At 55.6% G+C, this 20981-nt stretch overlaps 1 protein-coding gene across 4 annotated transcripts in view; it reads left to right on the forward strand.

Annotated features, from left to right (window-relative positions):
• Window positions 1–6: 6 nt before the first annotated feature.
• The window catches only part of PSD2 (pleckstrin and Sec7 domain containing 2), a 54010-nt gene continuing 33035 nt past the window's right edge, over window positions 7–20981 (forward strand). Inside the window, exons 1-3 of one of the 4 annotated variants that reach the window (XM_081826982.1) lie at window positions 7–148; window positions 7074–7214; window positions 20147–20571. In XM_081826982.1, the coding sequence (XP_081683108.1) occupies window positions 20198–20571 (374 nt within the window). In that variant the 5' untranslated portion in view covers window positions 7–148; window positions 7074–7214; window positions 20147–20197. Of the gene's footprint in view, window positions 149–6971; window positions 7215–12345; window positions 12571–20146; window positions 20572–20981 lie in introns of those variants that run through there. The other 3 variants (XM_081826983.1, XM_081826980.1, XM_081826984.1) reach the window with 3 other exon arrangements.

Raw genomic sequence — 20981 nt, forward strand, 5'->3', positions numbered from 1 at the left:
GTTGGACCAGGTAAAGGACTGCCAGAAAGAGCGAGCGTCCCAGCACGGAGGCTGGTTAGAGAGCCTGCGGCTGGACTTCGGGGCACGGCCGGGCCTGGTGCTGAGGCAAGGGGATGACCCATACGACCTCGAGTCTCTTCCTTTCTTGGTAAGAGATTGGGAGGGGGGGCTGCCCGCCGCGGAGCGCCCAGGACCCGGCTTGGCCTGGTGACGCGGGACGCTCTGGTAATTCTGGATCCTGCCAGCAGAGGGAAGCAGAGAGCCTCCTGGGCTGCGCACGGCTCCGCTCCCAGCCCCGAGCTCGCCCTCCCGGGAACTTGACGCTTGAGGCGCCTCCCAGGCCAGGAGTCCGCGGCTCTTAGCTCGCCCTCCTCTCTCGGGCGGGGCTTCCTGAGGGGGGTGGGCGGGGGGAACGCTGGGTGAGGGGAGGGTCAGCTTCAAGCCGGACTTTGTGCATCCTCTAGCGGAGCTGCATCTTCCCTGGGCCTCAGTAACCAGGATGGGATCTGCTGGCCTAATGCTATAGGTAGTGCCCCGGCTTCCTGGGATAGGGTGGTGTTCTCGCCCCAGGGATAAGGATTTGGGCGGCAGATGGGGATCCTCCTTCTAACCCCATAACCCAGCCCTGGAGGGTCAGATGGACCTTGGGAAGCAGGACAGTGCTCACCCCATAGCACCCTAGCCAGTTCCCGGCATCCTCCTGGACAGGCTCCCAGAGGCCCACAAAGGCCTTCAGACAAAGTTCTGGGCCAGGCTTTGCCTGTGCCCTGGGCCCGCAGCCGACTGGCTCTAGGTACTCCAAGTCCCTGGCACTCCTTATGGGGTTTTGTCCACTAGCCCTGGGCCAGTGTTGTCAGGGCCCTGTTTGCTGGGGGGTGGGGGTAGGACAGGCAACTCTCAGAGGTTGAGCAGTCTCCCTTCTCCTTTTCCTCCTGCCCCTGGCCTTGCTGTCCTCCCCGAGACCTTCCTGCATCTCAGGCCTGCTCAGCTGTGTGGCCTTTCCCATCGTGTCCTTCTCTTGGCTGCAAGCCCAAATCTTTACCATCCTTAGGTCCTGCTTATATTCTCCCACTCATTTCTTCATTCATCCATTTGTTCAGCAAGTATGTATTGAGCTCCTACAATGCTCCAGGCCCTTGCTAGATGCTGGGGACCCAGCAGTAAAAAGACCCAGTTCTTGTCCTCTTTGGAGTTCCCAGTCCAGGGAGGTAGTAGGTAGGAGACTAGTAAAACTCATACTTAAAATTTGATCTCATTTTGTGATAACTGGGGTGAAGCAGAGAAGTTGCCTGTTCCCGGCAGCTCTACCTACCTATAGATAGATAGAAGAGGGGCTCTTTCCTCTGGGAAATCATCTGATAGGCTGTGAGCTGTAGAAGGAGGGACTTTGTCTGGGCCCTGCCCACCCTCCTCCCATGGCCTGGCACAGGGCATACAGTAGTTGCTCAGTAAATGTTTGTTGAACAAATGGATTAACCATCATCCTCATGGCCACAGGATGGCCAGTGAGAATGGCTTTTCCTCCCCACACTCCCACTCAGCTAACAGAGGAGTCATGGGTGATGCGGGGGATTATACAGAGAAGACCCCGAGGTCCCAGGGATTCCATCCTAGGCCTCTGTGGCTTCCTGCCTGCTCCTCACCACACAGCTTCCCTACCTTGGGCTCTGTCAGAGTCCTATGGCTCATGCATGGATTTGTCCATGATCTCTCATCCATCCATTCTTTGGCTTTATCACCCTTTGAGTGCCTACTGTATGCTGGCCCTGGGCTCTGGAGGAAGTGGGAATCCAGAGAAGAGTGGGAAGGGTCCTTGCCCTCATGGACTATCCAGACAGGAATGGCAGAGCGTGATGTGTGCTGTGAAGGGGGAAGGTGGTGTGTGCTGGGACCGGGTGTGCCCAGTCTGGGGGCACATCCTCAGGGAGGCCTCCTCTGGCCACCTGGCTGAAGGCGCTCCCACTCTTCTAACTAGGGGCCGTCACATCCCCGTTTTTGTTTTCAGAGTACACTTTAGTATCTGTAGTTATTTCCTTTCTTTATCTGCTGGTGTGTTCATTATCTGAGCACTTTACCGAGTGCCTGCTATGGGCCAGGCAATGTTCTAGGCCCTGGGTGTACAGAAGTGAAAGAACAAATTTCCAGCTCTCCTGGAGCTTATGGTCTAGTGATGATAGGGGTGGTAGGAAGACAGACAATAACCAGCATAAGCAAGTAGGCATGTAGGATATAAAGATGTCTTCTGGAGGAAAAGCAAGCCTGCCAAGGGGAGACTCGTATTTTAGGCAGAGAGCTGAAGGGGGTGAGGGCTAAGCCATGCAGCCACCTGGGGGAGGACTTTCAGGCAGAGGGCATAGTGAGTGCAAAGGCCCTGAGGTGGGAATGTGCCTGATGTGTTAGAGGATCAGTGAGGAGGCCCCTGTGGCTGGAGAGGAGGGAGGTCAGACGGGTGGCGGGGCCCACATCATGTAGGAACTTATAGCCATTGTAAGGCTTTGCTTTAACTCTCAGTGACATGAGAGCCTTTTGAAGATTTTGAGCAGAGGAGTGACATGATCTGGCTGACATTGAACAGGATCTCTTTGGCTGCCGTGTTGGGAATGTCGGTAGCGGGGCTGGGGGCAAGCAGGGGGACCAGTGAGGGGGCGATGGCGGCTGCGGCCAGGTGGTAGCAGTGGAACTGATGGGCAGTGGCCAATTGGAGACCTGTTTTGAAAGTAGATCCCATAGGGTGTGTTGAGGGCTAGCATGTGGGGTGTGGGAGGCAAGGACGGCGCCTGAGTTTTAGCCTGAGCTGATGGAAGGAAGGTGGTGGCATCTGCAAAGAGGTCACTTTTGGTTGGGATGAACTGGAGCTGCTCTTTGCATATCCTTGTGGAGACCTTAGGTCAGCTGTTGGGTATGACCTGAGAGGGACGAGGTTCAGGCTGGAGAGTCACACGGGAGGATCCTTGGGGTTTAGATGGGCTTTGAGGCCAGATGGGATCACCATGGGAGAGGGAGCTGGAAAAGAAGACAGAGGACTGACACCTGGGGCCTTCGGTACTTGTTGGCCAGGGAGTGGAGGAAGAATCAGCAAAGGAGGGTGAAAAGGTACAGCCAGGGATATAGGAGGGCAGTAGGAGTCCTGGAAGTCAGCGGGAGGAACCGTTTCGAGGAGGAAGGCTGATCAAGTGTGGCAGATGCTGGCAATAAGTTAAGATGAGGTGTGAGAATTGACTTTTGGTTTTGACATCACAGTGGTCCCTAAGGACCAGGCCCCAGTAAGTCTATCTAATCCCTTTGTATAAAAAGGAGAAAGAGCCGGCTCCTCTAGGTGGACCCAGTGTACGAGCATGCAGAAGGGAGATACCTTGGTATAAAGGAAAAGGTGTCTCTCCCCAGCCCGATGTCGCCTTGTTCCAGGTACAGCATGGTGAGGGGACAGCAAGCTGAATTTTAGCTCCTTCTCCACCCCTTGTGTACCCCAGGTGCCTTTGTGCAGTGCCCAACCTGTATATCTGTACTCATTAGCTGTGTTGGTGACCTTGATGAGCAGTGTCAGTGGAAGAAGTGTGGGTGAAGGGATGAGAGTCAGATGGGAGTGAGTTCAAGAGAGAATGGGAGAGAAATTGGAGAGCATGGACAACTTCTTCAAGGAGCTTTGCTGTGATGGGGGAAAAGAAATGGCATAATAGCTGGAGGGGGGCTGGAGGGTTGAGAGGAACTAGCGAGAGAAAGTGAATGAAGAGAAGTCATCCTAGGCAGGGGACCAGCATAAGCAAAGTAAGGTTATTAGAGATGGTCAGGGTGTATGAGGGTGGGTGGGGTCCTAGGGCATCACATTTGAGGTGTGAGGTGTTGGGAGAGGGACAGGTGGGCTGGGGCCTTTATCTTGGGGGTGAAGGGGCAAGGGCAGGGTTGGTGCATGGCTGGGCACACAGTAGGTGCTCACCGAGTACTCCAGAATTGGCCTGGGGAATCCCTACACAGCCTCTCATCTCCTGGCCTCAGTCCACCAGGTGGAAGATGGGAGCATTGGGTGTTGCAGATGCTCTCTGGGCCAAGCCTCCTCTGGATCCATATGCTTTCCTCCAGGTGGTGGGTCTCAGGTCCTGGCCTCTTCTCCTCCCGGGATGCCCCACTCTGCTCAGGCTGAGGAAGAGGAGGAGGCCCTGCCTGGGTCAGGCGGGGCAGGAGGTCAGGTAGAGGTCTCACTGTAGCAGGGGCTGTGCTGGGCTAAGTGGGCTGGGAACTGGGCCCCATGCCCCTGTCCAGCCTCCAGCACCCGCCTTCCTGAAACTCACCTTCAGGTGGTGGGGAAAGGTGGGGGAGGAGGAGGGGGGGAGAAGCTGCTGATTTTCTTTTCCCCTGGAGGGATGCTGAGGAATGTAGTGCATTTTGGCTGCTGGGTGGGGAGATGCCGACCCTGTACTCTTTCAGGAGGCAAAAGTAGCTACACGGAATAAGAACCGTAACTCTGTCTCCTGTGTCCAGTGCACCACAGCACTCTCTCACAGGGGCCTTCCGTGGGCTTGTGACGGCCCTTCGAGCCCTTTGGGCTAGTTGCACTTCGCACGGGGCAGTGAGTTTCAGGGAGGGGATCTGGCTGCCATGGTCGCACAGCCAGGAAGCAGCAGGGTTAGATGAGAGCCCAGGCCTCTGGCCCTGGCCAGCCCATGCCCAGTGCAACAGGCTCCCAGAGCTGCCAACGATGGGGAGCAGACCCAGGCCAGGGACTAGGTTCTGTGTGCCAGATGAAGCAGGGAGACGGCTGTATCTCCCTCCCTGCCTCTATTCTTTCCTCCTGTGTATAGTTATCGCATTAGGTACTGACCACACATGGTGAACAAGAAAGACCTTGCCTTCAGGGGGCTCACAGTCCATCTAGGTGGACAGAGAGTGAATGATCCATCCCATGAGTAAGTCACTCATTACGGTTGGAATAACCACAGCCTGTTGAGTGCATCTGGGGGTCAGGTCTTGGGTGGGTGGGCACTGAGCATAACAGCTCCTTTCATCCCACCCCAGGCCCACAAGAGAGGGGTTATTACCATCCTTACTGGGTAGTTGAGGAAGTGGAGGCTCAGAAAGGTTGTCTGGCTGTGACTTGAGGTCATGGTTCCTGAGCATGGGGAATATGGAAGCAAAGCCTTGTCACCTCTCCTTCGCTCACGGCTCCTGTTGGTTGCCACCCATCCCTGCCTACAGGTAGCAGAGGGCAGAAGGTTAGAGGGCAGGACCGCAGGGAAGCCGTGTTCCCTCTGTGCCCTCCAAGAAGATCCTGGGCATTTGCAGTAGAGTGGACCCCTTGTTTTTGGGCTCTGTGGCAATCTCCTTGGGTTTGATGGGCAGGAAAGCGGTGTGGCCCGAGTGCCCTCTCAACTACCCAGCTCTGTCCACAGGGTCAGACCTCCTGGGACCTTAAGCAAGTGGCCAGTGCTTTTGGGCCTCAGCTTTCTCATCTGTAAAATGGGTTGCAGGATTGTTCTGGGGGTTAAATATAACACATGGAAGGCATTTACTGTGTACTCTGGCACATGGTGGATGTACAGGTAATAACAGAAGTGTCTACCATGGTTGATAAAACCCCAGCTTCAGCTGTGGCCCAGCTTGAAGAGGGAGGAGACTAATCACAGCTCACACCCTGAATCTCCAATTACTCCATCCTGGACAGCTTAGACACCCCGAATAGGTCAGCAAATTCTCTCCCTTCTCTCACCCTCTGCTCTCTAAGAAGAGGGCCCCAACTCTGTGTGTGTGTGTGTGTGTATGTGTGTATGGGTAGAAAGAAGGTCACAGAAAGCTTCTTGGGGGAAGGGGCGTTTAAGCAGGGATTTGAGGACTGAGTAGGAGTTCATTGAGCACAGCAGGATCAAGGCCTGACCTGGCAGAGGGTGGAACGCCTGCAAAGATCTGGAGATGGGAAGGAGCCCGGGGCAGTGAACAGACCCTGGGGGCTGGAGTGGAAGGACAGTTGTGGAAAGTGGCCTTCGGTGGTAGGGCTGACTCTACCCTGATCTCTCTCTGTAGTGGAACTAGACCTGCTCCCCCTCCCCCGCTCCCCCCAGCTTCTGGTCTCTGTAGATCCCTATGGGTGGGGGCCCATTATTACCTGTGTGAGAGGTGGAATCTTGCCCTGTATGAGCCTCATGGCTAGGAAGTTCTTCTGGGTGTCTAGTCCAGATGCATTCTTGTCACCCTTCTTCTTCAGAGCTAGTGTCCTGAGTGGGGAAGGTCTTCGAGGTAGTGACCAGCATGGAGGGAACTGGGGGGCAGATCCCCTGGGAGATGGTTTTTACAGCCCACAGCATCCGTATCTCTCTGCCTAGGTAGCCTTCCCCTGACCTGGCGCTGGGAGTCTGCATTCTTGACTGGATCCACCTTTCCCCTCTCCCTCCCTCAGTGTATCTCTCCTTTGTCTGATCTTCTAACCTGAGCCCCCCTTCTCACCCCAAACTCCAGGTCTGTCTGTGCCTCCCTCTGTCTCTGTAGGTAGGTAGGTAGGTAGGGCAGGCTCAGTTTACTGATCTCTGAGATGGGCCACCATGTCCCGCATTCTGGGTGGGGTCTCTCTGGGCTTGTGTGTGGGGGGAGTAGAGTTAGTGGAGGAACAGACCTTTGGAGCAGGGCAAGGACCTGTTCCCTCCTTCACCTGGAGGAGGGCTGAACTGAGCCTGAGGGCTCAGGGTCTGATGCTGAGGGCCCTCCTCCCCCCCCCCCCCCCAGCGGTGGCTGGGTCTGACCCGGGGTTAGAGGACAGCTGGGGCCCGGCTGGAAGGGGGGGGTGGTGCGGAACCTCGCAGCGCTCCCCTCCCCCACTTTCTTAAAGGGCCGGGCGCGGGGCTGTGCGGGAAGGGGCTGGCCTCACCCTCCCTGGCCGGCTCAGGGCACACATTGGGGACCTGGGAGCGGAGGCGTGGCGGGCGGGCCGGCCAGAGTGGCCGCTGTCGCCTCGGGCTCCGCTCCCGCTACCCGCCCGCCTGCAGTCCCCCCGCCCTTCCCCGCCCTTCCTGCTCCTCCCTCCCTCCTTCTCTCCTTCCTTCCCTCCCTCCTGCCGTCCGTCCCCCCATCTCTGCTCAGCTTCTCCACAGCCTCGGCTCTGACACCTGAAGGGACTGGAGCGGGCGCGGGGAGTCCCGACAGGCGGCGGCGGAGCGGGACGGTCAGTCCAGCGGAGGCCTCCGCATGGCCCCGCCATGAGAGGCTGGACCCAGCGACTGGGACCAGGAGCGGTGAGTGGGGCCGCGGGGCCACCTCGTCCCCAGGGCCCTCGTTCCCTGGGACCCCGCCTCTCCCGAAGTCGGGTTGGGGGCCAGGAGGGGATGCTGGGGGCGGGGGAGGTAAGGCATGCTGGAGGGCGCCGCCCTCCGCCCTCCATGCCCGCTGGGGTCTGCTAACAAAGCTACATTTTGAGATCAATTCCGTGGCGGCTGGAGCATCCGAAGGATACGGTTGTCATGGAGATGGGGCCGTGAGAGGAAGCCCGGGGCTGGCCGGGTCTGGGCCAGGGAGTGGGGGCGCCACCAGAGAACCCCAGGCCAGCCTGCAGGGGCATTTAGGGCCAGCCGGCCCCATTGCCTTCTGGGCTCTGCCTCCGGATCCCCCCCTTTTGTATAATCTGAGGTACATGTGTGCATTGATGGGGTGCCAGTGGCAGCTTGGTGGCGGGGGACCCAGGGTGTTGGGTGGTTGCCGGGGCCTGCTGGCAGCTACCTTTACCACGGAGCAGCTTTGAGGATTTATTTCTGTTTCCAGTTTCCTAACTTTGACAGCCTGGCTTGGCCGCCAGGCCTTCCCCGCTCTGGACTCTGCTGCTGGAACAGGGGCTTGCGTGGGGGCGTGGCAGGCAGCGGGCAAGGCTGAGAAGGCACATAATGGCCGTGGCAGCCTCAGGGAGGGAGGGGTCCTTAGAGCCCGCTGCTGGGGCTGGGGTGGGGCAGGGAATCCAGATGTGGGGGCCACCCTGCCCAGCTGGCCCCCTCCTAAAAGGAGGTATTCTGACTGTTGCTGTCCCTGGAGGATCTGGGGACTCCCTGAATCAGAACAGGGAACATTGTCTCCACACAGGCCCCGGGGAGGGGGGGCACTGCCCCAGCCTACCCCTTTGTCTTGGGGCCGTCTTGGGGGGACCCTGGAAGGAAACTAGGGACAGAAGCACTAGCCACAATGGAAGTGGGTCTGAAATTCCTGGCAGGCTCAGGAGAAGCCAAGCTGAGCTTGATGGGTGGGTGAATGGGGAGCAGGGAGAGGGCTCAGGGCTTGGCCAGGGCAGATGGGCAGCCTGGGTCCAAGAAGAGGCATTTGAACTTTCTTAGGTTCCCTAGCTCCTTCTTCCAGACCCTGGAAGCAAGAGCTACTTAATGGGGGGGTATTCAGGCAGCTTAAGGGAGAGTGGGTACGAGGCATTATGACTACCTCCAAGCCCACCCCCTATCCCTGGGCAAATACAGTCATTCTCCACCCTCTTCCCTGGAAGGTTAGGAGCCCTACCTCCCAGGGAAGCTACAAGTTCTGTGACCTGGGATCTCTGAATCAGTAAAATGGGCCAGCTGGCCTCCCCTACTCACCTCCTGTCTCTGGAGGAGAGGCCTGCCCACCCAAGAGCCCCCTTTCCCCAGTGTATAGGAAAATATATTGACAGCACTGAGAGGGAGGGGCTCCGAGGGGGGGACATTTCCTTGCCGAGTTTCCGTGCATGGAGCACTACCACTGGCCGAGTACTCTCATACGACCACGTTTAGAGGGAGATACTACCAGTATTCCCATTTTGTGGAGGTGGATACTGAGGCTCAGGATTTGTACCTGGGCAGAACTGTCTGCTGCTTGGACCTGTGTCCCCAATCTCATTCTCTTCTTCCCAGAGATGCAATTTAGGAGGGAGGTGACTGCGTGCATTTCCATGTGGAGCATGGGAGTGACCTTGGGGGAAACTGAGGCACTAAGCTAGGGTCTTCTAGAGAAGAAGTCCCATTCAGGACGTTTGCCTGCAGGAAAATGACACGGCCTCCCGTGACAGAAGATGTTCTAGACATCCTTTGCCAGATGGTCTTTTCCAGGAAAATCTGTTTTGAGCGGCATCTTATGTCTGGGGCTCCATATTTAGCCTGGCTCCTCACACAGGAGGATACACTTAGACTGTCGCCCCTTGAGGGGTGTTTGGGGGGAGTAGTGAGCCTGGGCCGGTCCTGGCTTCTTGCCACAGCTCAGGCAGAGGTGGGGCAGGGCTGCCTTGCTGGTCTCCCTGGGACCCAGCTGTTTCCTGCAGGGCCCTTGTCCTTCTAAGTGGGTTTGCTCACGGGTAAGTCTTCCTAGGGATCTGATCCTTTTTAGGTGGTGAGCCACTCCAGGGCTGTGCTGGTCCGACTGACTCTGGCATCCAGCCGTGGCCTGCTGGAGTGCAGGACTGCCTCTCTGACTCATGCCCGGGCAAGCGGGGCCTTGAGCTCCCCTCTTTGGAGTGTGTCCCTCCACTCCTTTCCTGCCCGCCTGGCTTTTTGTCTCGTCACACCTGGCAGTACAATGAACACCCACCTATATACCCTTCACCTAGAGACCTAGATTTGCCAACTGTTGACATTTTACCCACATTTGTGTTTCTCTGTCTGAACCTTTTGGAAGTAAGTTGTAGACATCATAACATTTCACCTCTGAGTAATTCAGCATGAATTTCCTGAGACAGGGACATTTTTCTATATAATGACTATATATTGTCATACTCAAGAAGTTTAATAATGACGCAGTTTCACCTAGTATGTAATCCATATTCAAATTTCTCTCGTTGTACCAGTAATATCCTTTATAGCTGTTGTAAAAATAAGTTTTGATCAAGAATCACACATCTCATTTAGTCACTTCTCCTTTAATCTGGAACAATCGCCCTGCCCCCCCCCCTTTTTTTTAAAGTCTTTTATAACATTGTCAATTTTAAAGAGCCCCAGTCACTCTTCCTGTAGAATGTCCCACATTCTGAATTTGTCTTGTTGTTTGCTCATGAGTAGATCCACCTTAAACATTTTTTGGCAGGAATATCCCATAGGTGATGTTTGCCTCCTTCTCAGTGCTTCTCATCGGGAGGCAGATGTCCTCAGCTTGTCCTGTAATAGGTGGTCAGTGAAGTGAGGCCACTTGGCTAAGGAATCCCTTTGTTTCATTCCATTCCTCTCTCTTTCCGCTTCCAGAAGCTTCATCCACTTGGTCATCCACGCACCAGGTCAGCAAAGCTGACTGAACCCCTACTTCAGACCACATACTGGAGAAGGGTGATTCAGCAGAGCCTGATGAGGTCTTCAGGGAACTCCCAACCTCAGGGGTGGTGTGGGGGTGAGCCACAACTGGGGGCAGGAAGTAGTGAGGGAGAGGGGTTGGAGCGGGCCAAGGCAGGAAGGAAGGGGGCGGGGCCTGGAATGGGGGATGATGAGCTGGCCCTTTCTCTGAAGACCCTGGGAGCCACCAAGGGCTTTAGAGAGGAGAGTAATGGGACAGGTGTGTGTGAGGAGGATGGAGGGGGACTGGCAGGGCCAGTGTGGTGGACAAGGACCGGTCCGGCTGCCATGATGTGGCCCAGTACGAGAGGTAGGGCACTGGATTCGGGGCTGCTGCGTATGGCACGCAGAGGGAACAGAGTCGGTGGTGTGGTGGCCCTGCTAGGACCCAGATGTGGCAGGTGGGAGGTGGGGAGGAGGATAAGGAGAGATTGAGGAGGCCGAACGGATAGGCACTGGCATCTGACTGGCACTGGGGGGGAGAGCTGTCTTGGATGGCCTGGGAAGGGTGATGGAGGATGCAGTTTTGAATGTGTGGGGTCCACGTTACTTTCCAGGTTAGGGGAACGGTGTGTGAGAAGCTCATTTCTCAGGTTTTGGTGGCCACCTGTGGCTGCCCTCTCAGAAGCTCATTTCGGGATGAGGGCAGAGGGAAGGCCACTCATGACTCACAGCAGGGGACAGGTGGGGGGCTCTCAGGCCCCAGCAGGGGAGGGAGTTTCAGCGTGGGCCCAGGGGCCACCATAAAACTCAGGATAATCCCTCCTGTGCAGACCCCCAACTCCCTTACCTCATTTGCTTCTTCATACTTCCTTGGTGAAACCCCAGCCCTGGTTAAATCCAATGTCCCGCCTGCTCCACATCTGTACCTGTGCAGCTGAGCGGGGCTGAGAGAAACCACTACCCTGCCTGCTGTCACTTGAAGTACAAAACTGTGAGCTTCAGGAGAGTCCTTAGTGCTGTCCCACGTTCCCACCATGGGTCCCGAGTCCATGTCCTCTCTCCCTACCTGCCGACTGTTTCACACTTTGCCTTCTACCCTCCATCCTTGGCCCTCTTTCCCCATCCTCCCTCTCAGCTGGTGATACCGCTTCCTACTTCTTTGAGAAAATAGAAGCAATCAAGACTTTCTCAGACTCACAGTGCTGCAGTCACCCATCTACCGCACCTGCACCCACGACTCTGCCTTCCTCCTGTCGCTGGGGGTGAGGCGTTCCTGTCCCTGGTTAAGGCTACCCCTCCCCTTGTGCGCTAGATCCTGTCCCCTTGTGCCTGCTCGAGGGCATCGCTGAAGCCAGGGCCCCCTCCTGCATAAGTTCCTCCTGTACTGGGTCCTTCCACCAGCAGATACTTGCTCAGATGGCTCTCTTGTGTTCTCCATCCAGCTGCCACAGCATCTCTGCTCTCCTTCGTAGCAAAGCTCCCCAGAAGGGTTGTCGGGACTCATTATCTCCTGGTCTTCTCCTCCCACCCTCTCTCTCTCTCTCTCGACTCCACTCCAACTGGGCTTTCACCTCCTTCCACCAACTGTTCTTTTTAAGGTCACCACTGACCTCCATATTGCTACCCTCAGGGGCCAAGTCCTCATCTGAAGCATCTGACACATTCAGTTTCTCCTAATTCTTGAAATATTCTCTTTCACTTCCAGCACATCCATTCTTGTTTGCCTCTAGCCTCGTGGTTGATCCTACACAGTGTCCTTCTGCTCAACCCCCCCCCCGCCCCCCGCCGCCTCTGAACACTGCAGTGTCACAGCACTCAGCCCCTGCATGGCTGGTCTTCCTCATCTACATCCACTCCTGTGCTGATCTCATCAGGTCCTGTGGCTTTAAGTACACCTACCTACGTGCTGCCAGTTCCCACATTTATATCCCCACTTTTGAGCTCTCTCCTGAGCTCCAGTAGTTCTTTTAGCATCTCCGCTGCCATGTCTACTAGACCCTTCAAACTCAACTTGTCCAAAGTGGAGCTCCCGATCTTCCTCCCCAGACCAGCTCCAGCCAGTCTTTCCCATCTCAGGCATGGCAGTTCCACCCTGCCCAAATGCTGTTGTCATTCCTGACTCCTCTCTTTCTCTCCTGCCCCATGTACTGTCCATCAGGGGGTGAGGCTGTTTACCAGGCACCACATCTTCTGGCAGTGGGCTATGGCTGAATAGGAGGGACTCTCTCAACGATGGGCATGGGCGGCAATAGTGGAATGGCCCACTACAGCCAATTTCACACCTGCTGGCTTCCTGCACATGCTGCTTCCTTCATCCAGCCTCAAGGAGACCACAACCTTTGTCACACCCTGTGCTGAAGTCCTAAAGCAGAGACAGGAGCAGGTGGGCGAAGTGGGGGGGAGGGGGTACTCCGCAGGGGTGGGGTCAAGTGGGGCAACAACATCAAGAGGTTGGGGAGGGGTGGGGGAAAAGTCAGAGGGGAAGATGCAGAGAAGTAGAGAGGTTTTGGGGAGTGGTGGACAGACAGAATGTGAGGGTCTAGGGAGTAGGGGATAAGTAAAACTTGGGCAAAGAGAAGGGACGATGAAGTTTCTTGGTTCATCTCTCTTGGCTGTTGAGCCAGACTTGGAGACAGCAGCTGCTCAGAGATGGAGGCCCTGAGATCTGCCCTCAGTCAGGTGTATCAGCTGAGGCAGGGCTGACTGGGAGGACTTGTGCTTGCTCAGTCCATTATAGCCCTTGGTGTTGAACTCTCAGTCTGCAGGCTCATGGGTCAAATGGGGCTCAAGAAGCAGAGTGAGTCCCAGGTACCCTATGAAGCTCCAAGAAGACAGAGCAATGCCAGTCACTTAGCCAGAACAGCCAAGTCCCACGCGGTCCCAGATAACGGAGGGCTCACCCTGTATGGAAGTCAGCTGGGGGTAGAGTCCCCAGCTACAAAGCTAACTTGGGATTTGACAGCAGGTGTGAGTTTCATCAGGGTTGAGGGCCCTCCAAACCAGCATGCAGATGTATGCAGATGCTAAGCAAAGGAGGGTGCCAAGTGGCTGGGGGGTGGGGAGAGAAGCACATGGGGAGATGTTAAGGAATGACCTTTGCAGAGTTGGGCCCAGGGGCGCTTGAAAGTCCCAGCAGGCTGAGGGGTACATACAGATAAAGATGCAAATGTGCACCCTGCCCTGGGGACCACTGCCTGCCCAACCATGAGAGAGAGAAGGCCGTCCAGATGCCCACAACCCAAGGCAAAGCTGGTTTCCCAAAGGCCAAACTGAGTGGAAGAAAGCAGGGTGATGCTGAGCTCCTTAATAACCCCTGGCTGGCACCACCTGAAGGGCTTGGGCACCTTTTCAGGGAAGCCTGTGGCCCTGGCCTTGCCCTGTACCTAGGGTTGCTCTTTTGCCTTGAGATGGAAACGAGGAGGGAGCCTGGCCTGGGGTGGGAATGTTGGACTGTAGGGTCCTCACCTGCCTCAGGAAAGGGTGGCACTCTCTCTGGCCCACTTCCTGGGCCCTGAGGGAGCCATTCTCCTGCCTCCATCCTCAGGCTGGGCCCCTGAAGCCCTTGCCTCAGAAGCCACTTGACAGGCTGCCAGGGACCAATGTCTGCAGGGCCCACTGAATGTCTTGTGCTGCTCTCTGCACATTCCATCCCCAGTGGGGGCAGCCAGCCCTTTCCTCTGCAGGCCTGAGAGAGGGTTCTGGGAAGCAGCGCTTGTGCCCGGCTCTGAGCTGAGCGCTGCACCCACACCATCTACTTCAGTCCTCCCTGCAGCCCCACAAGGCAGATGCTCTTAGCACCCCGCATTTTACAGACGACGGCCCTGAAGCTCTGAGAGGTGAGCTGCTTTCCTGAGTTCACACAGCCTGTGGGTAGTGGAGCTGGGGTTCGAAGGCAGGTCTTTCTGACTGTACAGTCAGGGCACTGACCCACTGTCCTGGACTCCCAGTCTGAGGCCCTTGTCGCTGTATGAGGTGCTCCAAGTTGGGCAGACCCAGTAGGTTTGGAGGGATTAGGGTCACTTTGAGGAATGGAAGGGGGAGGTTCCCAAGGCTCACCCCTTCCTATTATCCTGGTTACTCCTCCTGCCCCAAGCAGCTGGGACGTTGAAGAGGCATGTGACCAGGCTGGTCTGTGCCTGGAGATAGTGCTTAGAGCTCTGACCTCCAGACTCCTTGGCTGACAGAGGCTTGGGGGGAAGCATGGTGAGCATGGGGGACCAGGGCCTCCACTGAGGGGTCTGCCTGTGAACTTCCTGCTGTCAGTGGCCCAGCCCTTTCCTGGGGGAGTCCTGGAGCTTAACCTGGACCCTGTGAATGGCATGGGGCACAACTGGCCAAAGTCTGTTCTGAGCACTTACCACATGCCAGCTCTTTTCACTGATCATCTTACTTAACTCTTCGTGTGTGTATGTGACAATCCCAGCCCATGTGCAAAAATCTAGGTGAGCTAGGGAGTCCATGTAGTAGGAGTTTGGGGAAGGGCAGTGGGACTAATGGGGGTGTCCAGAGTGGGCTCCCAAGGGGCTGGGAATAGCTCTGACAATGGAAGACTTCCAGCATTTTCTTTGTCTTGCTAGTAGCCCTTATGGAACTCACTGTGAGTGTCCAGTGTCAGAGGTGGGAGGTCTTTGAAGACTGTCCTATTTGTGGAGTTCATGCCCAAGGCATATGGATGGGCTTCAGGGGTCCTCGAGCCTCTCAAAAATACTCAAAATGTTGCGCACATATGTGAGAGTCTGGGTGGGATCCGCAGCGCCATCAAATGCTCAAAGTCCAAGACTTGAAAATGGTTCGGAATCTCTGATGTATATGGGAAAATGAGGCCAGAGAGGGGTTTCATTTACCCAAACTCTGCTAGCACATTGGAGGCAAAACCCATGTCGCAGATTTGCCACTATAATGACATTCCAGAATGATTTTCTCTGATCCCACTCCCCTCTACATATAGCCTGCCTGGCCTCTAAGTACCCTTGGACATCCCCCAGGCTCTTAGATTTTGCCTGTTCTGGGTAGTACTCAGCATGATGGGTTCCCCACCTCAGCTCTGCCTCCTGTGTTCCCATCTCTACCAAGTGGGCCTGTATTCCCCATCTCCTCCCAAATCCACCCAGCCACCTGAGGCTACTGGGTGCTGCTGTGGTCAATGTGGGTGCCTATCTTCCCCAACCCCCACCCTAACCTGAGGCAATGAGTTGTCTCTTTTCTGCTCCTGGCTTCTCCCAAAGCAGAATGATTTTAATCCGAGCTGCCCAGTGATGTTGGTCTAGCTGGCCTGAACCTTGCCCTTAGGCCTGTAGGCTCCTCATCTCTACCCCATCACCCAGGGGGACTGCCTCATGAGTGGCTGCCCAGCTCCCGTCATGTGTGTTTGTGTGTGTGTGCATGTATGTTTGTGCCCCAAAATGCCTGCACCCTATGCTTGCTCACAGACATGAACACAGGCCTCAGTACCCATGCATTCTCCCCTCTATCTTATAGAGCATGTTGGGTCCTGGAACCTCTTTGCTGGGCCCCCTTCTCCAGACCTTCCCTTGGGCTTCCCACAGTCCCTGGCTTGGATCTCTACATGGAAGTGACCATACAAGGTATTCCTATGACAGTCCAACGTCATTCCAAGCAGAATGCCTTGCCACTTTCCAGCTTTGTGACCCTAAGCATGTTCCTCAACGTCTCTTAGCCCCTGCTTACAACAGTGATGATGATAATCTCCAGGTTATTCATTCATCAAATATTTAAAACAGTGCCCGCTGTTTGCCAGGCTTGGTGCTAGGCTCTGGGGGAGACAGTGAATGTGACATAGTCCCCACCCTCCTGAACTTACATCCTACTGAGGGAGATGGGCAGGAAATAAGGAAGCAAATAGAAAAAGGAGTTTCGGTTCTGCTAAGTGATGCTTAGCAGACCTGATGCTCGGTGGAGTAGTGTGAGAGTGCAGGGTGGTGAGAGAGGGCCTCTCTGAGGAGACAGCACTGGAGTTGAGCCCTAAGTGACAGGAGGGGCAGTCACTTAGAGATCTAGGGAAAGAGCATTCTAGGCCAAGGGTACAGCTGGTGCAAAGGCCCTGAGGTGGGAATGAGCTCAGGGAGCAGAAAGAAGGCCAGTGTGGCTGATGGGGTGGGGGCCGGGGAGAGGGCAGTGAACCAGCTTAGACAGGCTTTTTTAGGCCATGCTAAGGAGAATGAATTCTAATCGAAGGGCAGTGAGAGACATTGGAGGGTTATGAGTGAGAGAAGGATATAATATGATTTATGTTTTCACTGTTCATTCCAGCTGCCATGGGGAGAGTGAGGAGGGGGACAGGGTTGTCTTAGGCACAGCTGAGACCCAGAAAGTGGCTAGTTTGGCATTTAGCCCTGGCCCTGCCAGTGTTCCATTATCATCCCAGGTCCACCTTACTTGGAGCTGAAAAAGAAGCCACTGAGCCCAGGGTCATCTCAAGGGCAGTGGGTAGCAGGAGCCCCTGCTTGGAGCAGGGCCTGGTTTATGCTGAGAGAGAATGCAGGGGATCTAGCCACTGCCAGCCTGTCATTTGTAGGCTTCTGCTTGGGATCAGTGCCCTGTGGCCCAGCTGTACTTCCTCCCTTGCTCTTGCCAGCAGGGTTGGAGGGGGCAGGGTCACTGCTTCGGGCAGAGTCTCCTGGTTGAAGATTTGAGCCCTTGATCTTGTGGGAGGATCTGACGGAGGGCCTGGGAAACTGGGGGCTCATCCTGCACCTCCAGCTCATCCAGGTGCAGAAGGAAGTTATTCCTGAGTTCTAGAGCCAGCTCCTCAGCTGTGTGACCTTGGGCACAGCCTTTCCTGGTTCTGTGCCTCAGTCTTTCCATTTGTCAAATGTAGTGGTGGAAAGAGTGGATCATAGCTGCCTTTTCCCTTGATCTCTATAGGAGTTTGTTCTTCCTTGGATTTCTGCTTTCTTTGCATTCATGACCTTAAGCTCTCCTACCAGCCTTGGGGAAGGAGAGCAGAGGTGATGCTCGCTCCCATTCTACAGATGGGTTCATAAAGGCCAGTGATGCATCTCAGGCACATGATGGTTCAGAGTGAAGGCTCAGGGTATTGTTTCGCACCTCTGACCTGAAGCCCCCCTTTATGCACCCCTCTCTTGGGCTCAGAAAGAGAGGGGGTGTCCTGGCTCAGCTATTTCTGGGCTCAGCTGGCCCTCAGCCCAGGCAGGGACTCTGGGCCCCCCGCCCAGAGTGGAGCTCAATGCTGCCCCTTGTCTGCCCACCCCCAGAAACTGAGGAAACGGCCCAGTGCCCGGTGTTGGCAGAACCTCTATCCCACTCCCAGCTGCAGGAGGACAAGGCAGGGCAGGTAGGGCTGGAGCCAGCCCAAGGCAGCTGCTGGACGTTGTGGGGGTGAGGTAGGGGCCTCCCAAGATGTCCTTGATTTGTTCATAACCTTGGCTTTGGGGTTGGTGTAGCATGAGCATAAGGGGAAATCACTTATGCTTTCAAGTCTCAGGCTTCACTGAGACCTCAGACAGAGCCCTTGCCAATGGGGAGGCACTTGGTCCTGCTGGGCTCAACCTCCATGTGTGGTGTGGGAGCTTGAGGCACCCTGGTGGAATTGGGTTGAAGCCCTGTGCCCCAGATCCAATGGGCATCCAGGCCCCTGGACTAGAAAGCAGGCCAGAGGACTAGAACGCAGGCAGCAAGCCAAAAGTCCCCACTCTCCCTCCTCTTTCCTTTAGAAATCCTCCCCCCCCACAAAGTCTCAGTTGAGGAGATGACCTCCTGTTCTCCCCGCTCTGAGTACACAACCGGAGGGAACAGATTGAAATAGCAACTGCAGCATCAGGGATTTAGGGCAGACCAGAAAGAAACCCTCACTTAGGGCCGAGCCCCTTGGGGTCCCCGGTGTCCTAGGATCAGGGCCCAGATAGCCTACCGCCTGGATTCTTCAGAGTTTTTTTGAATCTGTAGATGTTCTTTTTTTGTTGTTGTTTCATTTTCTTTTCTTTTGTTTGTTTTGTTTTGTTTGAAGTAAAATCTTACACTCGTGCACTCTTCAAAACTCTAGGAGAAATGCTCAGGGTGGGTGGGCTGAGGCCCCAGATCCCTGTCTACCCTGCCCTCTTTTCTCCATGTGTGAAAACCGAGGGTTAAATGAATCTTAAGTGGTCCTGTAGTGGCAGATCTCCCCTCCAGGGCCTGGAAGCCCCCAGAGAAGTAGACTGACCTTCCTATCCAGGCTCATCTTCTTTAAGGGGAAAGTTCCTCTTGGAGTCTAACTCATTGTTTACTAAACTCTTTTTTTTTTTTAAAGATTTTATTTATTTATTTGAGACAGAGAGCATGAGAGGGAGGAGGGTCAGAGGGAGAAGCAGACTCCCTGCCGAGCAGGGAGCCCGATGCGGGACTCGATCCCGGGACTCCAGGATCATGACCTGAGCCGAAGGCAGTCGCTTAACCAACTGAGCCACCCAGGCGCCCCTGTTTACTAAACTCTTTAAAAACAATAACAGAGTGCTATATCTGACCCCTATAGATTCTAGTTTAGGAGGTTTGGGGGAAGGTCTCATAATCTGTATTTTAACAAGTCCCTCAGGTGACACTTCAGACCAGGCAAGTAAAAGAAGGATGGTCCTCACTTAAATTCTTATTGCTGTACTTGCAACTTATTCTGCTGCAGCCCAGAAGGCTGACCGGTCCCTCTCCTCCAGACTCTCCTGAACCCTCAAGACCCTTTCTCCAGAAGAGCCTGGGGGTATTGGAGGAAGCTGAGGCCTGAAGAAGGAAGGAAGGAAGTTGTTTGGAGGGGCTGGTCTGTATCCCTGATAACAAAGGTCATGGGTAGGGTGGGGTGATGCAGAAATAGCTTACACTAGGTGGGGCCAGGGGCAGAGACAGGGTTGAGGGGGAGCCAGAACGCATCCCATTGCATCTGCCCTCTCATCTGGGCAGGAAACCTCTGGGAAATGTGGGCCAGTTTTGATCAGCTTTAAAAGGGGGAAGGGATGGAGATGGCAGGTGAAATGCGTCTCCTCATTTTAAGAGGAGGTACAGACCCAAAGCAGGGTGGAGGGGAGTGGGGCTGGCCTGGCTGGGGCAGTAAGGAGGCCCAACCTGGACCCACAGGCGGTCACATAGTGAGTCGGGCAGAGCAGGGCCCAGCTCCCCTTCCAGTGCTCTCCCCAGAATGCTCCATGGCATCCCTCCTCAAGGCTGGGTAAGCTCTGGGGGCCCCGGTGTGGAGGGGAACCCCGGGCCCACTCCTCCTTTCTCCTTGCACAGCCAGGGCGCTGGGCTCCTGGCGGGGAAGTCAGGCTGGCTATAGGCGAGGAGGGTCCTGGGTGGCGCCTCACCCGCCCAGCACCCTGGACAGCGCCTCACGCTGTGCCTGGGGATGGCCGCCGCGGGGCCTCAGGTTGGTTTCTCTGGGTTGGCGTCTGGTTCTGACGAAGCTGTATTTCTGTTGACTTCTTTGCCTCCTCTCTTAAATCTCCCTATAAAGGCAGCCCCAGCTCAGTTCCCTCCATTCACCCACAGATACACTCTTTTCTGGCTTCTGGAGTTAGGGTGAGAACATGGAAAGAAACAAGGGGACTGGCTGCTGTCAGCCTGGAGTTCTGTCTGCCTCACACACCAGCAGGAAAGGGATGGGGTTTGGAGAAGTCCTGGACCCTTCCCTAGCTCCTCCCAACCTGGATCTTTCTCACAGGGCTTTGGTGGATTCTGCAGGGCACAACAGAGACACGTAAGAGGTAACAGGGAGGGCAGGACTGGGGCACACAGGCTGAATGCGGGTCAGGGAGAGGTGAGTGGGGCTGGCCTGAGCGGGGCTACTGCCTGAGGACACCACAGCCCAAACCCATATTCCAGCCAGGAGGTCCTGAGATCATCTCCGCCATCCTCCTGTCCCCAGGCAGCCTGCCTGGTGCTGGTCCTGCTGGGCTTTAGACCCCTCAGCACCTGCCCTGTCTGACTCACCTCTTCATCTCTTCATTCGCTTCCAGATCTAGGCGAGTCCCGGGAGCAGTCAGCACAGGGAGGAAGTAGCGGCTACCATGGATGAGGATAAGCTTCCATCTGTACTACCTGGGGAAGGTGGTGCTGCCTGGGACCCCAGCTTGGAGCCTGAGGAAGAACCTGGGGTCCAGAATGGAATGGCACACAGTCAGGACCTGAACAGTAGCTACAACAGCCCAGGGCATGAGATGAGGGGCACTCTGGTGGACACTGAGGAGTCCACACAGGGCCCGGACATGGCCCTCCATGGCCTCAGCCTTGGCCTTTCCTTCACCAATGGCCTAGTCCTGGGGCTAGACTCAAATATTCTAGAAGATTCTGCAGAGTCCAGGCCCTGGAGGGCTGGTGGGCTGGCAGAGGGGGACAGTGCTTCCAGGAATCTCTGTCTGGACACTGAGGACCCTCAGCTGGGGTAAGTGGGTGCCTTGGGTTGGGGGCTCACTACATTTGGCTGCTCCAGTGTTATGTGGCCTGGGTCTAGCTACTTAGCCTCTCTGGTTCTTGTTTTTCTCCTCCATAAAATGGTAATTTCATATTCCTGTTTTGTCCAGCTTCTGGGTGTTTTGGAAGGATAGAGCCGTTAGATTTCAAAGGCCAGCAGGCCTGTTGTGCCTCCCACCCCCAAAGCCCTCCAAACCATCATGGGCTGTATCCGTGTGGGTTTAGAGGACCATACACCCTCCAACCCAGGCTGGGCAGTAGAGTTCCAAAATGCTTTGATGTGGAAGGTCATCTGGTCCATCCCTCTGGAGATGAAGATCTCCCAATTCTGTAACTGACCTCAGAAGAGTAGGCTTTGTGGATTAATCCCTGCCGGCTACC

Source organism: Leptonychotes weddellii, chromosome 7 (assembly GCF_054177405.1).
Source record: "Leptonychotes weddellii isolate Sample4059 chromosome 7, ASM5417740v2, whole genome shotgun sequence".
Classification (NCBI taxonomy): Eukaryota; Metazoa; Chordata; class Mammalia; order Carnivora; family Phocidae; genus Leptonychotes; species Leptonychotes weddellii.